The sequence below is a fragment of the Ochotona curzoniae genome, unplaced genomic scaffold, assembly GCF_017591425.1.
Source record: "Ochotona curzoniae isolate NIBS_2020 unplaced genomic scaffold, NIBS_Ocur_1.0 contig_605, whole genome shotgun sequence".
Lineage (NCBI taxonomy): Eukaryota > Metazoa > Chordata > Mammalia > Lagomorpha > Ochotonidae > Ochotona > Ochotona curzoniae.
This window is the reverse complement of record NW_024466491.1, coordinates 636,211-653,532: the sequence shown is the minus strand read 5'-3', so window position 1 is coordinate 653,532 and position 17,322 is coordinate 636,211. Positions and strand designations below refer to the sequence as shown.

At 55.0% G+C, this 17,322-nt stretch overlaps 1 protein-coding gene across 3 annotated transcripts; it reads right to left on the bottom strand.

Moving 5' to 3' along the window:
• Positions 1-2,325: 2,325 nt before the first annotated feature.
• Positions 2,326-7,498, bottom strand: ANGPTL4 (angiopoietin like 4). 3 transcript variants are annotated; one of them, XM_040990390.1, is made up of 8 exons: positions 7,013-7,391; positions 6,628-6,738; positions 6,383-6,503; positions 5,884-5,886; positions 4,336-4,449; positions 3,901-3,996; positions 3,517-3,801; positions 2,326-2,957 (listed from the first exon to the last, which is right to left on the bottom strand). In XM_040990390.1, exons 1-8 carry the CDS (start codon positions 7,343-7,345, stop codon positions 2,776-2,778), a joined length of 1,245 nt encoding a protein of 414 aa, XP_040846324.1. In that variant the 5' UTR covers positions 7,346-7,391; the 3' UTR covers positions 2,326-2,775. The 3 variants fall into 3 exon arrangements, with proteins under 3 accessions (XP_040846324.1, XP_040846325.1, XP_040846323.1); XM_040990391.1 differs by lacking the exon at positions 4,336-4,449 and having other exon boundaries at positions 7,013-7,498; XM_040990389.1 differs by lacking the exon at positions 5,884-5,886 and having other exon boundaries at positions 6,380-6,503.
• Positions 7,499-17,322: the final 9,824 nt, after the last annotated feature.

The window sequence follows — 17,322 nt, the reverse complement described above, 5'->3', positions numbered from 1 at the left end:
AATAATACAGCAAGAGAGAGGCCTCCAAAATGTGGATTTTTGACGGGTCCTGTTCATGCCCACCCCCCTTTAAAATGACCTTCCAGAGGGGTCCTTGTGTAACTGACTCAATTGGCTAATCCTCAGCCTTGCAAGAGCTGAGATCCCATATGATCGCTAGTTCGAGTCCCAGCTGCTCCACTTCCCCCGTCCAGCTCCCTGCCTGTGGCCTGGGAAAGCAGTGGAGGACGGCCCAAAGCCTTGGGACCCTGCACCCGTGTCAGAGACCTGGAAGAAGCTCTTGGCTTTGGATCAGCTCAGCTCTGGGTGTTGGAGCCACTTCGAGGGTGAACCAGCAGGCGCCCATATGGGATTCCAGCACGTGCAAGGCCAGGACTTTAAGTGCTAAGCCATCATGCCGGGCTTCCACAGGAATTTTTATTTTTTAATCAACTTTAAGTCCTTTTTTTTTTTTAAGATTTATTTGTATTCTTAGGGTAGATTTACAGAGAGAGGGGAGATAGAGTGGAGGATCTCCCATCCGCTGGTTCACTCCCCAAGCGGCCACAATGGCTGGAGCTGAGCTAGTTCGAAGCCAGGAGCCAGGAGCCTCTTGCGGGTCTCCATGCAGGTGCAGGGTTCCAAGGCTTTGGGCCGTCCTCCACTGCTTTCCCAGGCCACAAGCAGGGAGCTGGATGGGAAGTGGAACAGCTGAGACACGCACTGGCACCCGTAGGAGCTCCCAGCACATTCAAGGCAAGGACTTAGCCATTGAACCATTGTGACGGGTTCCAGCTTCAGGCCTCCCGATCCATTTCTCGCAGACAACACAGATTTTCCAGGTGTGGCAGAGCAATGGTTAACTTGCTTTTCATGCGTATTTACTGATTTGATGGAAAAGACATCTTTCACCCACTTGGCCACTCCCTCACCCCTATCCATGCAATGCTGCCAACAGCCTAGGTTGGGCGCAGGACAAGAATGTCCAGGCTTGGCACTCGGAGTGTCACCCACATGTGTGAAAGGGACCCAAACAATTGAGCAATCATTGGCTTCTGTTCTCAGGGTGGCAACTCTCAGGAACCTGGGAGGTTTGAGCAGAGGCTCGAACCCAGGCCGTCTGATGTGGAATGTTGATGATACCAGAGACATCCTCACTGCTGTGCCATGCGCCCACAATCATAACTATATTTCTTCTTTTTTTAAAAAAAAGAAAAAAGATTTGGGCCCGGCGGCGTGGCTTAGTGGCTAAAGTCCTCACCTTGAACGCCCTGGGATCCCATAGGGGCGCCGGTTCTAATCCTGGCTGCTCCACTTGCCATCCAGCTCCCTGCTTGTGGCCTGGGAAAGCAGTGGAGGACGACCCAAAGCCTTGGGACCCTGCACCTGCATGGGAGACCTGGAGGAGCTCCTGGCTCCTGGCTTTGGATCGGCGTAGCATCGGCCGTTGCGCTCACTTGGGGAGTGAACCATCGGACGGAAGATCTTCCTCTCTGTCTCTCCTTCTCTCTGTATATGTGACTTTCCAATAAATAAATAAATCTTTAAAAAAAAAAAAATGTGGGAGACCTGGGGCGCCTGGCCTAAGCTTGACTCAGCATCTAACCACTGCTGTGTTGTAGGCATTGGGGAGTTACCCAATGCAATGATAGTCTCTTTCAAAAACAAATTAAGATTTATTTCATTTTTTATTGGAAAGTCAGATATATAAAGAGGAAGAGAGACAGAGAGGAAGATCTTCTGTCCGATGATTCACTCCCCAAGTGAGCACATCGGCCGGTGCTGTGCTGATCCAAAGCCAGGAGCCCAGAGCCTCTTGCGGGTCTCCTACGTGGGTGCAAGCTCCAAGGCTTTGGGCTGTCCTTTTGACTGCTTTCCAGGCCACAATCAGGGAGCTTGATGGGAAGCGGTGCAGCCAGGGTTAGAACAGATACCCATATGGGATCCCAGCGCGTGCAAGGTGAGGACTTTAGCCACTTGGCTGCTGTGTTGGGCCCTCTTTCAAAATTTTTTTTTTTAAAAGAAGTAATTTGATTCCCTTTGCCTAAATGTTGTTGAAACTGGTTTTGCAGGTCTGTTACCTGCTGTGTTGTGGACGGAACCACGTGTGGGTTCTGCATGGTGATTTGCAAAGGAAAATGAAGGAGGTTTTCAGAATGAGGAATAAAGGAGAGGTTGGAATCGGGTAAGAGGCTTAACCCGCTTGTCCTCCAGGGACCCAGGGGTACGGTCTCCACCCAGGGAACTTGTTTACGCGGACTTTGAAGCTGTGTGCTTTTCCAAACAGACAGGGGAAGGACAGAAAAAGAACAAAATGTTCTGAAGTTGCTTTTATTTTCCAAAAATGAACTCCGCCTGGATGCGGTCGGCGCCAGCTCACGCCACAACACCCGCACAGAGGAAACACTGTGAAGGCACCCCGGTTCCCATCCACTACCACCACCACACACACCAGCCGTTCCGTGTGACTGAGTTCGCCATCAGTGGCCAGTCAGGCCATCTCTGAGTGGTCCCTCTTTGTCCCTGGGCAAACACGGAGACCTAACGCCCACAGTCCTGGGCGTGCCATCTCACCCCACGGCCCCCCAATTCTTCTCCAGGAGCGGTGTATTCAAGTCCTCCTTGCCAACTCCTTGGGCGTACACTGCTTCTCCATCCACAGGGCCGCAGAGGGCCCCTGCCGGGAGTCCCTGCCCCAGGAAAGGCATACGCGCGGAGTGGCCAGCCACCTGCTGGGCCACAGCCAAAAAATCTATGTCCCCACGAGGAGCCTGGGACCAGGCCCCAGCGACGAGGCTAGGAGGCTGCGGCAGCCCCCATGGGTCGGATCAGCATAATGGTAGCCTTGAGCGGATAGTAGCGGCCCCGCCACGTCTTCCAGAAGATTCCCTTTTTACGTTGCTGCCGCTGCCGGGGAACGGAATGGAAGTATTGGCCGTTGAGGTTGGAGTGACCGCAGGTTCCGAACCACCAGCCACCTGTCGGCGGGAAGGCAGGGGGAAGGCAGGGTAGAGGTGAGAGAGGGGGTGACCCAGGAACCCCACGGCAGATGTAGGGCCCCTGGGCACCCCCTTTCGCCCCTGTCATCCCAGCAAAGACACCCCGGCAGCAATTCACTTTCTTAGCCCTGGCAACCTGGCACACGCTGCCCACTTAGCCAAGCCCTCCTACAGCTGTCACCGCCGTGGCATCACCTCTCATGAGTCCCAGGCCACACAAAGCCACCAATATGTTGCTCCTTTTGGATCCCACCAAAAAAAAAAAAAAGGCAGTTTTACGTGTTTCACTTCCTGGAGGCAAAGCTCGCCTCCCATTTCTTAACAACCAGACATGGATTGGCTCTGAAGGGCCTTGCCACCTGCTAGCCACCATCCCACAAAAAAAAAAGTATTCCTAAAGGTCCTATGGAATAGTGGGCACAGTGGCGGTTATACCCATTTCAAAGATAAGAAAATTGAGGCCAGGCAGGAGAAGCCGGAGACGCCCAAGTTGGGTACAATATAGGATCGAAGGGGTAAGAGGGGAGGGCTAACTCACCAGACAGGGTCTTGGCACAGTTCAGGTCTCCACGGAGGTCGTGGTCCTGGTCCCACGTGGAGAAGGGCAGGGAGGAGTTTTCTGGGATGCCGGCGGTGGCAACACCCAGCTCACCGGCCACGGGCGCCGTGAGCCGCAGGCTGTAGGCCGTGTCCTCGCCGCCCAGTCGGATAGAGAACTCTAGCGACTCGGAGTTGCCCTCCCAGTCTTGCAGTTGCACAGCCAGGTGGCTGCCCCGGTCCCCAAGGATGCAGTGTACCTTCTCCAGCCCCAGCCAGAACTCGCCTGTGGCGACAGAAGGAATCAGACAGGGATGAGGCCGGTCTCCCATTCTGTGTCTTCCCTCCCTTCCCCTCTCCGGCTACCCAGGCTGAGAATGCCCACCTTGGGGGTCGCCAAAGCCGGCCTTGTAAGCTTCCCAGGGCTGGTTGAAGTCCACAGAACCATCCTGCCGTCTTTGAATCATAGTCCAACCTCCGTCTGCCCAGAGATGGGTATGGGTTATCGCAGCAAGACCCCCCCCTCCGCTAGGACCCTCCCAAGCAGCAGGGGACGCATACCCCATCGGTCCGAGCAACATTGAAGAAAGTAGATCAGAGAGAGGAAGACAGGAAGAACGGATGGAGGGAGGGAGCGGGCAGCAGCCGTCCGCAGGGCCCCGGTTGAACCTGCTCTGGCAAGCCCGAGGTGGAAATTAGCAGAGGAAGGCTCTCCTGCTTGGTGCTTGGTCAAGGTTGCGAGTGAACTTGAGTGGGCGGGGTGGGGGGCCGGGTGGAGAAGGGGGCAGCCCCTAACGGAGCAGCAGGCAGCACGACCCACCTGAATCCATTTTGCAGTTGACCAGGAATGGGGCGGATCCCTGTGGCTGGATCTGGAAGAGCCCGCTCTGCCGTTCCCCTTCCTCAAACAGTTCCTGGCAGTCTCGGGGCAGCCCTGCAGACACAACAAGTGGGGTGTACCCCACCCACCTGCTTAACCTCTCTCTGGGGTTCTCCTTCGGGGTGGTCTACAAGGCACCCCCCAGGAACAGACCCCTCCCACATCCCTCTTGCTTCCTCCCACCCTTTCCAGCCACAAAAAGTTTCCACCCTACCCACCTACCCCCTTGCATCATGGGGAACTCTGGGCATGCGGGTCCCTCTGCCAGACTCTGTCCCCTCCTCATTTCCCACCTTCTTAGAAGGACACCTCCTCCCACCTCACCCCCAAAACCCTTTTCTTCCCTCCTCCCCCCAGCAGTGGAGTTGTTATCCAGAGCTAAGCCTAACCCACAACAAGAGATCCGAAGAATGGGTGACAGACGGAGTTGAACGAGAGGGACCTGGGCTGGGGTGAGGCGGGGCGGGCACTGGGGGCTTGGTGGGTCCCCGTTCTCTAAGAAGGAGAGGTGAAGGGAAGGGAGGAGGGAGGGATGGAGGGAAGGAACTCGGAGGATGTTCCCAGTTCTACAAAAGCTGCAAAAAAAAAACAACAACAAAAAAACCCACCCCCAGCCCCAGGCTGGGCAAAGTAGGGAAAAGGTGACCAGGGGGGAGGGGCAGGCCAGCAGGCAGGGCAGTGTCCACACCGCAGGCATGGGGGCGGACCCAGGCGGCCAGCAGCAGCAGCCCGGAGGACACCTTCCGGGCCCCCCTCGGGCAGCTCCCCTTTGCCCTACTTCCCTCCCATCCAATGAGGACAGGCACGTGGCCAAACCCCCAGCGGTGGCTTCCATGAGCCACAGCTATGAACTTTCCCCTACTTGGCTAGACTAAGTCTGGGAGTCCCAAAATCACGCTGCTTCCCCCCCCCCCCCACCGCACTCCCTTCCCTCCCACAAGGAATGGCATATGGGACTGGATTGGGGCGGGGAGTGAGAGGAAGGGAAGGAGGTGTTTGGGAGCGGAAACCCAGGCTATGATGACAGAACCCAAAGCCCTCAGGCGTGAAAGGGGGGGGGAATCCGAACTTTCACCTAGTTGGCTCTATGACCTGCCTCCATCCCAGATCCCGGCAGGGTGACGGGGCAGTGGGCAGGGCCAAAGGGAAGCCGGGCTGTCTTGGGGCCGTGAACTTAGGGTGGGAACTGGGTGATTGTGTCAGCAAATACACACACACACACACACACACACACACGCGTACACACAGCACAGCTCTGTGGCTTGGGACTAGGGGAACTTGGAGAGGGTATTTCAAAAAGGTTGTGGCACATGAAAGTGAAAGATGTCACTTCTTCTTCGGAGGTGACAGGCAAGTTTTAAAAGTCATGCTCCCAGAGGGGGAAAAAAAAGTAACAAAGACAGAATGAGGCATGGTGTCCAACGGGTTGGGTTGGGCACCAAAATACACCGCGTGAATGTGTTGAAATATCCGAGGATGGCATGCCACGATCTAAACACTGAGCCATGACAATGATCGCTCAGTGTCTGCAAAATGTGACAGCACTGGGGCCCCCTCGTTGTGAATTCTAAAGGTGCAAGATTGAGGGGTGTCTAGCCACCTAGGAGTTCTCCTTAGATGCACACCTCAAGAGATAACGGGGTGCATGGCAAGGGGGAACCTCAGATCGCCCTACCCGGCCTGCTCTGGTCCATCACGCCCTTTGAGAATACTCGGATGTGCCCAGAGCTTTTGCCAGCCCTCCCCTTCCCTCCTGGTCCCTCAGCTCCAATCTTTCGGGGTTTCCGTCTCCCAAACCCTCGCCCGCCCCAGTCACTGGTCAGTGGAGCTGGCCAAGGAGAAGGGTGAGGGGTGTTTTCTGACTTGAATGTGGCGGGGTTGAGTTGTACCCTCTTCAGCCCCTCACCCAACCCCGGGCAAGCTCACGCTCCAGGCTTAATAAGGAGAGGTTGTGCCGGTTGCAGGGGTTGTGCATAATACTTACCACGCAGGCGGCTGGCGTTCCAAGCCGGGTCAGCCGCAACAGCCTGGGCCATTTTGGGCAGCCTCTTCTTTCTGGCAGACTTAGCCAGTCCCTTGTGTAAGTGCCCAGGTGCCAGGAGGCCAACCTGAGGCGGAGAAAGCAAGCAGGGTGTCAGGGCTGGAGTGTGTGGGGAGAGAGAGAGAAAAGGACCCAGCCTTCCCCTCCTCCCCACCACCGTCGCCACCGCCATCGCCTCCTGGGTGGGCCACCTGGTTCTGTAGATTTTGAATTTTCAATTGCTGCTTCTCCAAGTGTCGCTGTTGCTGGGCCACTTTCTGGAACAACTGTTTGATCTTGTTGTTCTGAGCCTTGATTTGCATCTAGGTGAGGCGCACACGGGTGGACCATCTCAGTGAGGCCCCGGCTTTCCGCTCCTGGGTCTCCCAACACCGCCCCCGCCCCCATCCCAAACCCCTTCGCACTCCTCCACATTCATTCACCCGGATTCACGTCTGTCCTTTGCAAAACTGTGATCCTTTGAGATGGGAGCAGGGGAGCCCAAGGAGTCCCCAGTGCGTCCCTTCCTTTGGCTTTCTCTTTTCCGGGGGGTTAACGCATCCAAGCCAGCGGGCAGTCTTGGGAGGGTGTACCTACCTGCAGGTTGCGCAGGGTCTCGGTTGCTGGCTCGTCGCTGGGTACCGGGTTTTCAGAGACTTGCGGGGGCGCGGTGGACGCTCCGGACCCCTGGCAGGTGGCTCCACAGGCGCCCAGGCGCCTCTCCAACTCGCCCAGTTGCCCGCGGGTGCGCTCCACGTGTTCGCGCAATCCGTGGCCCAGCTGCAGCAGCCCGTGCGCCAACAAGTTCATCTCGTCCCAGGACGCGAAGCGAGGAGATTCGGGTTGTGCGGGGCCGTCCTGGGCGCTCAGCAGCCCGGCGGTGGCAGCGCACAGCACCAGGGCTGCGCCGGCTGTGGACGCACAGCGCATTTTTCCTGGGGTCGACCTGTGTGTGTGTGTGCGTGTGTGTGTGTGTGTGGGGAGGGGTGCTCAGGACGCGGCGGGGATGCTGGAGATACGAGACCCAGAGACGCGATCGGGGTGCCCGAATTCAACCGCAAGGAGCAGCTAGACTACAGTTGCAGGCCTGCTAGCTTCGCAGCTGCGACCAACGCCCCCTTTTATAAGCTGGGTGCAGGGGGTGGGAAGGGGAGCTTCGGAGGCGGGGCGCGGGGAGGGCCAAGGGCGGAGCGATGGCTGCCCCGGGCAGGGTGGGGTCCGGTGCGCTGGAAGTTCCCGCGAAGAAGAGTCTCGGGGTACGCCCTGTGTATCCGGAGCCCACCCCCTAGACCCTCCGGCCAGCAACATCCCACCCACGCCTCGCTCAGTGAGCTTAAAGGGCGTTTGCGTCAGCGGGTGCATTCCTGTCCCCCTCCCCAAGTCAGAGCCGGGGAGGGAGAAGGGGTGGGATCTTTTTTCCCATCCAATCCATATTCCTCCCACCCCACCCCACAAATGGTGTGAGTGCCCCTGGGGTAGGCAGGAAATAGGGTCCATATAGGTTACATTCCAAGCGCCAGGCCCTCTGAGCCCACCCCGTCTAAACAACAGCGCCCCCCACCAGTACAAACAAAGCAAACCTTTGTGTTGGATGGGCCCCTCTTTCCCTCCCCCTTTTCATGCATTTCTTCACTCATTCATTCATTCGTCCCATCAGGGACCTGCTGTCTGAGCCCACGGTGGGGGTACATTCCTGAAGATGCTGACCCTGGCATTTAAGGACAGGTTTAGGACCAAAACACAAGTGTGGGAGACTGTGGGTTTGGAACCTGGTCCCTCCCACGGGATCAAGTATTCAATGAACCCACTTACTTAGAAACCTCACCCCATCCCTCTTGGGGTGCCCATCCAGTCTTCCCCGCAGACTGGCCTCTGCCCAGCCAGGGACAGGAGGCTGGCACGGGACTGCTGCCTGCCAGGAAGGCTCCCCGGGGGGGCGGGGGGCAGACTGGCCCCGGGTTCAAGCTAAGGGAAACACAGAAGTTGACTCAGCAGGGCTCTGAGCCAGCTCCAGGCTGTGGAATCCGAAACTGCACGCCCCAGCCCCACGGCTGGCTGCTGGCTGACATGCAGGCTGTGCCACTCACTCGGGCCTCGCCCCGCGGGGCCAGACGCAAGAGGATCAAGGGACAGGAGGGAAAAGCTGGGAGGGGAAAAAGAAAAAAAAAAAAAATGCAACATCGGGAGAAGCTGCTGACCCTTGACCCCATCTGCTGCCTGTGCCTCCAAACCCTTCTCTCTCTCTCTCTCTCTCTCTCTCTCTCTCTCTCTCTCTCTCTCTCTCTCCCTTTCTCAGCAGCAGCCTCAGGGCCCCCTGCCCGTCTTCTCCTTCTCCTACGTTTTTTGCAAAGAAGCCTTGGTCGCCACTTGCTTTACCGGGAGCATCTTCTTGCGTAGAAAGAAGCCTTGGTCACCACCTTTCCGGGAGCATGAAGCCCCCGCGGTCCTGCTTTGCTTTGTTTTGTTTTTTTGACACTGCACAGTTCACACCTGGGTTGGACAGCTCACATCCCCAACTGGAGTGCCTGGGTTCGAGGCCAGCCTCCTCTTCCCTCCCTCCTAAGCCCAGCTTCCTGTGCCGTCGAGGCACACACCCTGGAGGCGGCAGGTGATGTCAGCTCCAGCACTCAGGTCCCCTATCACCCACTTGGGAGTGGACTGAGTTTCTATCTGTGTGTTCTTCCTCTCTCTCTCTCTCTCTCTCTCTCTCTCTCTCTCTCCCTCTGCCTCTCAAATAAATAAAGCATATAAGAAAAACTAAAGCAGGGGGACAGCGCTGTGGTGTCATAGGCTAAGCTGCTCCCTGCAGCGCCGGCATCCCATATGGACAACAGTTTGAGTCCTGGCTGGCCCACTTCTAATTCATCTCCTTGCTAACATTTGTCTGGGAGGGAAAAAAAAAAGTGGAAGATGAGGCACAGCGGCTAAAGTCCTCGCCTTGCATGTGCTGGAATCCCATATGGGCACCGGTTCATGTCCCGGCTGCTCCACTTCCCATCCAGCTCCCTGCCTGTGGCCTGGGAAAGCAGTGGAGGACAGCCCAAAGCCTTGGGACCCTGCACCTGCGTGGGAGACCTGGAAGAAGCTCCTGGCTTTGGATCAGCATAGCATCGGCCGTTGCGCTCACTTGGGGAGTGAATCATCGGACGCAAGATCTTCTTCTCTGTCTCTCCTCCTCTGTATATATCTGACCTTCCAATACAAATAAATAAATATCTTAAAAAGAGTGGAAGATGGCATCCATGTAGGAGATGCCGAAGCAGCTCCTGGCTCCTGACCAGCCCACCTGTGGTCGTGGGTCCATCTGGGGAGTGAGCCAGCTGATGGAAGGTTCTCTAACTTACCCTTTTCTCTACCTTTCTAACACAAATAAATGTTGTTTTTATGAGCACCCATTGGAGTTTCCACTGCTGCATTTCTGATTCAGCTTGCTCTTAAAGCGCCTGGGAAGCCACAGCAACTGGCCAACCCTGACCCCCCGCTTTGCTCCTGGTCTCGCCTCACCCTGCCCTGGCTCTTGCGTTTGTTTGCAGAGTGAACCAACGAATGGTATATCTCACTCTCTCTAACTCTCTGTCACTCTCCCTTTCAAATGCATAAATGAATCTCTCTCTTTTTTCTTCTTCAGATTTATGTATTTTTATTGCAAAGTCAGATATACAGAGAGGAGGAGAGACAGAGAGGAAGAGCTTTCATCATCCTGTAGTTCACTGCCCACGCGGCTGCAATGGCCGGAATTGAGCCAATCCAGAGCCAGGAGCTTCTTCTGGGTCTCCCTCGCAGGTGCAGGGTCCCAAGGCTTTGGGCCGTCCTCCACTGCTTTCCCAGGCCACAGGCAGGGAGCTGGATAGGAAGCGGGGCTGCCGGGATTAGAACCAGCGCCCAAATGTGATCCCGGTGGGTCCAAGGCAAGGATTTGGCCGCTAGACTCGTGCGCCGGGTCCACTATTATTATTTTCTTTTCTTTCCCTCCCCTAAGCCAGGAGCCCCCGAAGGATGGGAGAACAGGAGAGGAACCGTTTGCAACCAGCAGCCGCTGGAGGGACAGTTCCCCGGGCGCCTGTGTCGTTGCGCAGGGATTCCGTTCACTGAAGCCAGTCACAGGTCTGGGTGAGGATGTACCCTGGACCATTGTTACGCGTTTGCCAGAGGAAACCATCGCTGAGAAAGAGGGGGCGTGAAGGACCCCTCTGCGTTCACAGAAGGATTTACGCAGAGCCGGGCTTGGGCTGTGTGAGTCACAGCTGTGGTCTCAGAAGGCACGATATGAGCCACAAGGGAGCCCCATTTCCCGACAGTGTCGCCTGCGTAGGAGAGCAGAGACGTGAGGGTGCGCGCAACTTCCAGGGCAGCTGAGCTTACTGGCTGGCTGCCCGGGTCCATTTTCCGGCTACCTAGGAAGCACCAGGGGATGATGGTTCAAGTCCTTGGACCTCTGCCACCCACGTGGGTGACCCGTGGGAAACCTCTTTCCGTGGCTTCTCCCTCGCCGTGTCCTCAGGATTTGCCTACGCCACAGTAAGGACCAATCAGATTTAGATATATACGTACATATGCATATATATACATGTACGTATATGTGGTTTGATTTATTTATTTCAAAGGCACAGTTCCAGCGAGGAGATACAGAGGTCTTCCTTGACTGGGTCAGTCCCCAAAAGGTTGCAGCGGCTTTGGAATCCAGTCGCAAAAAGGAGTCACTTCGGTTCAGGTCTTCGTTAAGTTTGCTAACCTGCTCTCTCTCTCTTTTTTAAGGTTTATTTCTTTTTATTGGAAAGTCAGATACTCAGAGAGGAGGAGAGACAGAGAGGAAGATCTTCCGTCCGATGATTTACCTCCCAAGTGAGCGCAACGGCCGGTGCTGTGCTGATCCTGAGCCAGGAGCCTCTTCCAGGTCTCCCACATGTAGGTGCAGGGTCCCAAGGCTTTGGGCCGTCCTCCACTGCTTTCCCAGGCCACAAGCAGGGAGCTGGATGGGAAGTGGAGCAGCTGGGATTAGAACCAGCGCCCATATGGGATGCCAGCGCGTTCAAGGCGAGGACTTTAACCGCTACGCTATCATGCCGGGCCCTAACCTGCTCTTAATGATGCTTTACCAGCTTTCTGCTCTTGGGGCCAAAACATAAGATGCGATATGTCCTGGCAGTAACCCTCGGCTTCAGGAACTAATATTGTAGGTCTTGCTGCCCGCATTGTTCCGTGGCTGCCTCCCATTCTGCAAAAACCCATCTAACCCTCACCCAAGGGTCACTCTCTTTAGGACGGGAGAGCCAATGCCAGCCAGTTGGCCTGTTCACCTGCCACCTTTTCAGCCTTGCTGCTTTGCAGGGTTGTCTGGGCTGCACTTCTTGGGGAGAGGCTCAGGCTGGATACAATACAACCAGAGCTGAGCTCATCGAGCCAGGAGTTTTCTTCCAGATATTTGAATAACCCAAGCACTTGGGCTAACCTTTGCAGCTCTCCCAAGACCATCAACAGGGAGCTGGATCGGAAGCAAAACAGCCAGGACTTGAACCAGTGCCCATATGGGATGCCAGCATCACAGGCAGAGGCTTAACACACTATGCCATGGCGCCAGCTCCGTCTCTGCCTTCAAATAAAAAAAAAAAAAGGGAAAATGTTCTGGAATGACACATTAGTTACGGTGGCACAATATTGGGAGTGTATTGACTGCTACCGAATTCGATGCTTTCAAACATTCCGTTTGGGGACTGACGTTGTGGCAGAGTGGGTCAAGCAGCCGGCTTTAATACCGGCATCCCGTGTGGGCACCAATTGGAATTCAAGTTGCTCCATTTCCATTTCCAGTCCGGTTCCCTGCTGGTGGGCCTGGGATAAGCAGCAGAAGAGGGCCCCCACGCTTGGGCAACCTCCTGTGGGGACTGTTGCAGCCACCAGGGGATTAAACAGCAGAGGGAAGATCTCTCTCTCTCTCTGTCTCTTTCCAGCCCTCTCTGTGATTCTGCCTTTGAATAAAATAAATCTTTTTTTAAAAAAAAAATGTTTAGTATTAGACCAGATGCAGTAGCCTAGTGGCTAAATCCTCTCCTTGCATCTGCCTGGGATCCCATAGGGGCGCCGGTTCTAATCCCAACGGTCCCGCTTCCCATCCAGCTCCCTGCTTGTGGCCTGGGAAAGCAGTGGAGGACGGCCCAAAGCCTTGGGACCCTGCACCTGTGAGGGAGACCCAGAAGAGGCTCCTGGCTCCAAATTGGCTCAGCTCCGACTGTTGTAACTACTTAGGGAGTGAACCAGCAGATGCAAGATCTTTCTCTCTATCTAAATCTGCTTTTCCAATAAAAACCACTAAAATCTTTAAAAAGAATGCTTCAGGGTTATATGTATTTAACTCAATTTTTTTTAAGATTTATTTTTATTATTATTTTTTATTGGAAAGGCAGATATACAGAGAGGAAGATCTTCCGTCCGATGATTCACTCCCCAAGTGAGCACAACGGCCGATGCTATGCTGATCTGAAGCCATGAGCCAGAAGCTTCTTCCGGGTCTCCCACACAGGTGCAGGGTCCCAAGGCTTTGGGCTGTCCTCGACTGCTTTCCCAGGCCACAGGCAGGGAGCTGGATGGGAAGTGGAGCAGCTGGGATTAGAACCGGCACCCATATGGGATCCCGGGCATGCAAGGCGAGGACCTTAACCACTGCGCCACCGCGCCGGGCCCTAACTCAATTTTTAAAAATGCGTTGCAGAACCCAAATCAAAGCATGTACAGCCGAGCCCTAACATCGCATTGAAGGTGTATTTCGTAAAGCAGGAGGTTAGCACTTATTTCACGCTCCAGCAGGCGCTGGTGCGTCCTGACACAACTGAGACTTTGTTGAGATGCAGCAAGACGCTGCCCTGTCCCGGGGAGATAACTCCCATAAGCCGGTTCATCCTCAAATCCCCAGGAGCCGTGTGGCCACAGCTGGAAGAATGGCGCTATCTAGCTGTTTATCAACCTATCACACCATCACACCTGGCTAGCTAATCGGAGGGTGGAGAGCCAGCGCAGCCACAGCGCGATCCACCACGGACCGGACCGTGATGCAGAGCCCGAGGGTGCACGATTTTGCACACACCCCTGCGCTGTTTCCTCCAGAAGGCGTTTCAGACGCGCGGCATGCCTTTTGCCCTGGCAAGGAACAAAAAAAAAAAAGCTTACATAACCCCAGCTCAGCGAGCTGCTCCAGGAAACGTGGCCCTGACCTGGTTTGATTATCTAATCTACGGTCCGTATTCCAGTTTCATGCTCCTTGGCTTCAAGGCCAAGTTGGTGCCCACCAGGAGCTCACGCCCTCTGCCTTTTTCCTCATACTCCTTTAACCCCCTTCCCCGTCCTCAAGCCATTGGCCTTTTGTGCAATTGTTGAAATGTCTTCATTTCCATCGCATTTCCTTTTTTTTTTTTTCCTTCAAGATTTCTTTCTTTTTATTGCAAAGGCAGATGTACAGAGAGGAGGAGAGACAGAGAGGAAGATCTTCCATCCGATGTGAGCCGCAATGGCCGGTGCTGCGCTGATCCTGAGCCAGGAGCCAGGAGCCTCCTCCAGGGTCTCCCACGCGGGTACAGGGTCCCCAAGGCTTTGGGCCGTCCACCACTGCTTTCCCAGGCCACAAGCAGGGAGCTGGATGGGAAACGGGGCTGCTCGGATTAAAACCAGTGTCCATATGGGATCCTGGTGTGTTCAAAGTGAGGACTTTAGCCGCTAGGCCACGGCACCGGGCCCTCCATTGCATTTCAAAGATGAAGAGGGGGGCAGACAGATATACAAACACAGCAGAGTCAGAGAGATTGACCATTCTTGTGTTGGGTCCCCAAATTGGTACAGCAGGGCCTGGCTTGGTAGCTTAGTGGCAAAAGTCCTTGCCTTGCATACTCTAGGATCCCATATGGGTGCTCACCGTGGCATCAAGCGTCCAACTCATAACTTAGGTTTCACTTCCGTTTACCCATGACCTTCCAGAAGCAGCCTGGAATTGCTCTGTCCAGGAAATGGTCAGCATTGCCCCAACAGCCACCCCTTGTCCTTCCTGCCACCCTCTGCTCTCGTGGAGTTCCCGGGAGAGGACAGAGCTAGAACAAGGGGACCGCAACAAGACTCGGAGCGCAATGCATGAGTCGGTCGGCCCTTAGAGCCACCACTTCCGGCTCCAGCATCCTGTAGGGGCGCTGGTTCAAGTCCCAGCTGCTCTGCTTCCCACCCAGTTCCCTGCCAATTGCACCTGGAAAAGTAGCGGAGGATTGCCCAAGTGCTTGGGTTCCTGGCGCACATCTGGAAGACTTGGGGGAGGCTCCTGGCTCTTGGCATCAGACTGACCCAATCAAGCTGTTGTGGCCATTTGGAGAGTGAACCAATACATGAAAAATCTCTCTCTCTCTCTCTTTCTCTCTCTCTCTCTGTTATACTCTGCCATTCAAAGAAATGAATCTTTAGGGCCCAGCGCGATGGCGCAGTGGTTAAGGTCCTCGCCTTTCACTCCCGGGATCCCATATGGGCGCCGGTTCTAATCCCGGCAGCTCCACTTCCCATCCAGCTCCCTGCCTGTGGCCTGGGAAAGCAGTGGTGGACGGCCCAAAGCCTTGGGACCCTGCACCTGCGTGTGGGAGACCCGGAAGAAGCTCCTGGCTCAAGATCGGTATAGCATTGGCTGTTGCGCTCTCTTGGGGAGTGAATCATCAGACGGAAGATCTTCCTCTCTGTCTCTCCTCTCTGTATATCCGCCTTTCCAATAAAAATAAATTTTTTATAAAAAAAAGAAATGAATCTTTACACATAATTGATACAATACCATACGTAAGTAATAAGAGCCCATAATGTAATAAACTTGGACTTTAATCCGCACCCACGAGTTTATCACAAGTAAAGCGATACACGAGTCTACCACACCCCCAAAGTGTCCCTGGACCCCACGACACCTCTCTCTGGGGCTCCTCCCTGTTGCTGTCATCTGGGCCTGCACATTTAGACACGCAGTCACGGGGGGGGGGCATTTTCTAGAAGGTTGTACAAACGGGATCACCCAGAAGGGACTCCCTCTGGCCTGGCTTCGCTCACTCGCACAGCGTGGCTGTTCGCAGCTCCGCAGCTGTTCCAGGGGTTATCCATAATCACATTTCCTGATCATCAATTCATCTACAGAAGCGCAGCTGCTGGTCCACAGGCGGGCCCCCAAGGACATCCATGTCCAAGTCGTTGGGCAAACACTTCATGTTCCTTTGAGGTGAAATTAAAAAAAAAAACAAACAAGTTGAATGATGTGTGAGAACCCAGCAATACAGCCTAGTGGCGGAGTTCTAACTTTATACCTGCCAGAGAGGAAGATCTTGTGTCCGATGGTTCACCACTCCCCAAGCGGCCGCTACGGCTGAAGCTGAGCCGATCCAAAGCCAATCCCATATAGCACCCGTTCTAATCCCAGCAGCTCCGCTTCACTTGGGACCCTGCACCTGCGTGGGAGATCCGGAAGAGGCTCCTGGCTCCTGGCTTCAGATGGGCACAGTACCGCCTGTGGCGCTCACTTGGGGAGTGAATCATCGGACGGAAGATCTTCCTCTCTGTCTCTCCTCCTCTCCGTATATCTGACTTTCCGATAAAAAGAAATAATTCTTAAAAATAAATAAATAAATCTTAAAAAAAAAAGCTAAAGGAAGTTTTATTCCTTCTTTGCGAATTCTATGGGATCCCTGGGATTGAACTGGGTGACCTGCGCCCTCTAGGGGTAAAATCCAAGATTGGCGTCCAGGCGCAGAAGATGAAGGCTCGTCTGAGGTCAGGCAGGGCAGCAGGTGCATGGTCCATGGAGAAGGATGGCCGGGTCGGGGGGTCGCGGGCGGAAAGGGTGGGCACCGCCGGCGGCTTGCTGTGTGTGTAGGTGGGAGGGGAGCGATTGTCTCTTATGTCCAAGATGAATCAGTCCGGAGAGTCAGAGAAAACCCCAAAGACGGGAGGACAAACCATCAGTTCAGCTTTCCCGAGCACCTGGGAGTCAGCGACACACACAGCAGCCACCCAGCAATCCCGCAAGGGAGACAAGAGGATGGCTGGAGGCAGGAGGGATGCTTGCAGTGTCTCTTAGTCACGTCTTTGCTTTATTTGAAAGGTCAAGGGGCCACCCCGGGGAAGGTGGCTGGGGTCCTTGGTCCCATCTGTGAGAACTGACCCTCCTTAGCAGAAAAAGACGGAGTAGTGGACAGCGGGCACGGAGGCACAGACGGGATCTGGCAGTCCGGTGGGGGCCTGCAGAGGCCAACTGGGACCATAACAGAGGAAAGAGAACAGAACCAATTGAACGACACCCCCCGGCCAAATGATGATAGCAAATCTGTGGGTGAATGGAGACGTTAAGGTCAACTGTGTCAGCCAAGGACATTGGGCCTGGTGCCGTGGCCTAGTGGCTAAAGTCCTTGCCTTGAACATGCCAGGATCCCATATGGGCACCGGATCTAATCCCGGCAGCTCCACGTCCCATCCAGCTCCCTGCCTGTGGCCTGGGAAAGCAGTGGAGGACGACGGCCCAAAGCCTTGGGACCCTGCACCCGTGTGGGAGACCCAGAAGAAGCTCCTGGCTCCTGGCTTCGGATCGGCACAGCACCGGCTGTTGCGGTCACTTCTGGAGGACTTGGGGGAGAGGGGACATAAGGTTCGGGTTTAGGGACTCCCTTGGTGGGGATGGGGGGCGTCAGGGGGGCAGGGAACAGTGTGCTGGCATACATGGAAGATCTCTCTCTTTTTCTTTCCTTCCCAGTAAAACACACAGACCTTTACAAAACAAACAAATATGTTGAAGCAAAGTCTAGGAAGAAATCATATTTACAGACTATTTAAGATTTATTTATGTTTATTGGAAAGGCAGATATACAGGAAGATCTTCCATCTGCTGGTTTATTCCCCAGGTGGCCACAATGGCC

What these genes read in the sequence shown, in the direction of transcription:
- ANGPTL4 (XM_040990389.1), bottom strand. Translation starts at nt 7,345, where the DNA reads ATGCGCTGTGCGTCCACAGCCGGCGCAGCCCTGGTGCTGTGCGCTGCC. An exon ending in AGACCCTGCGCAACCTGCAG is followed by an intron (nt 6,739 to 7,012) that starts GTAGGTACACCC and finishes CGCCTCACCTAG; the next exon opens with ATGCAAATCAAGGCTCAGAA. An exon ending in CAACTGCAAAATGGATTCAG is followed by an intron (nt 3,997 to 4,335) that starts GTGGGTCGTGCT and finishes ATCTCTGGGCAG; the next exon opens with ACGGAGGTTGGACTATGATT.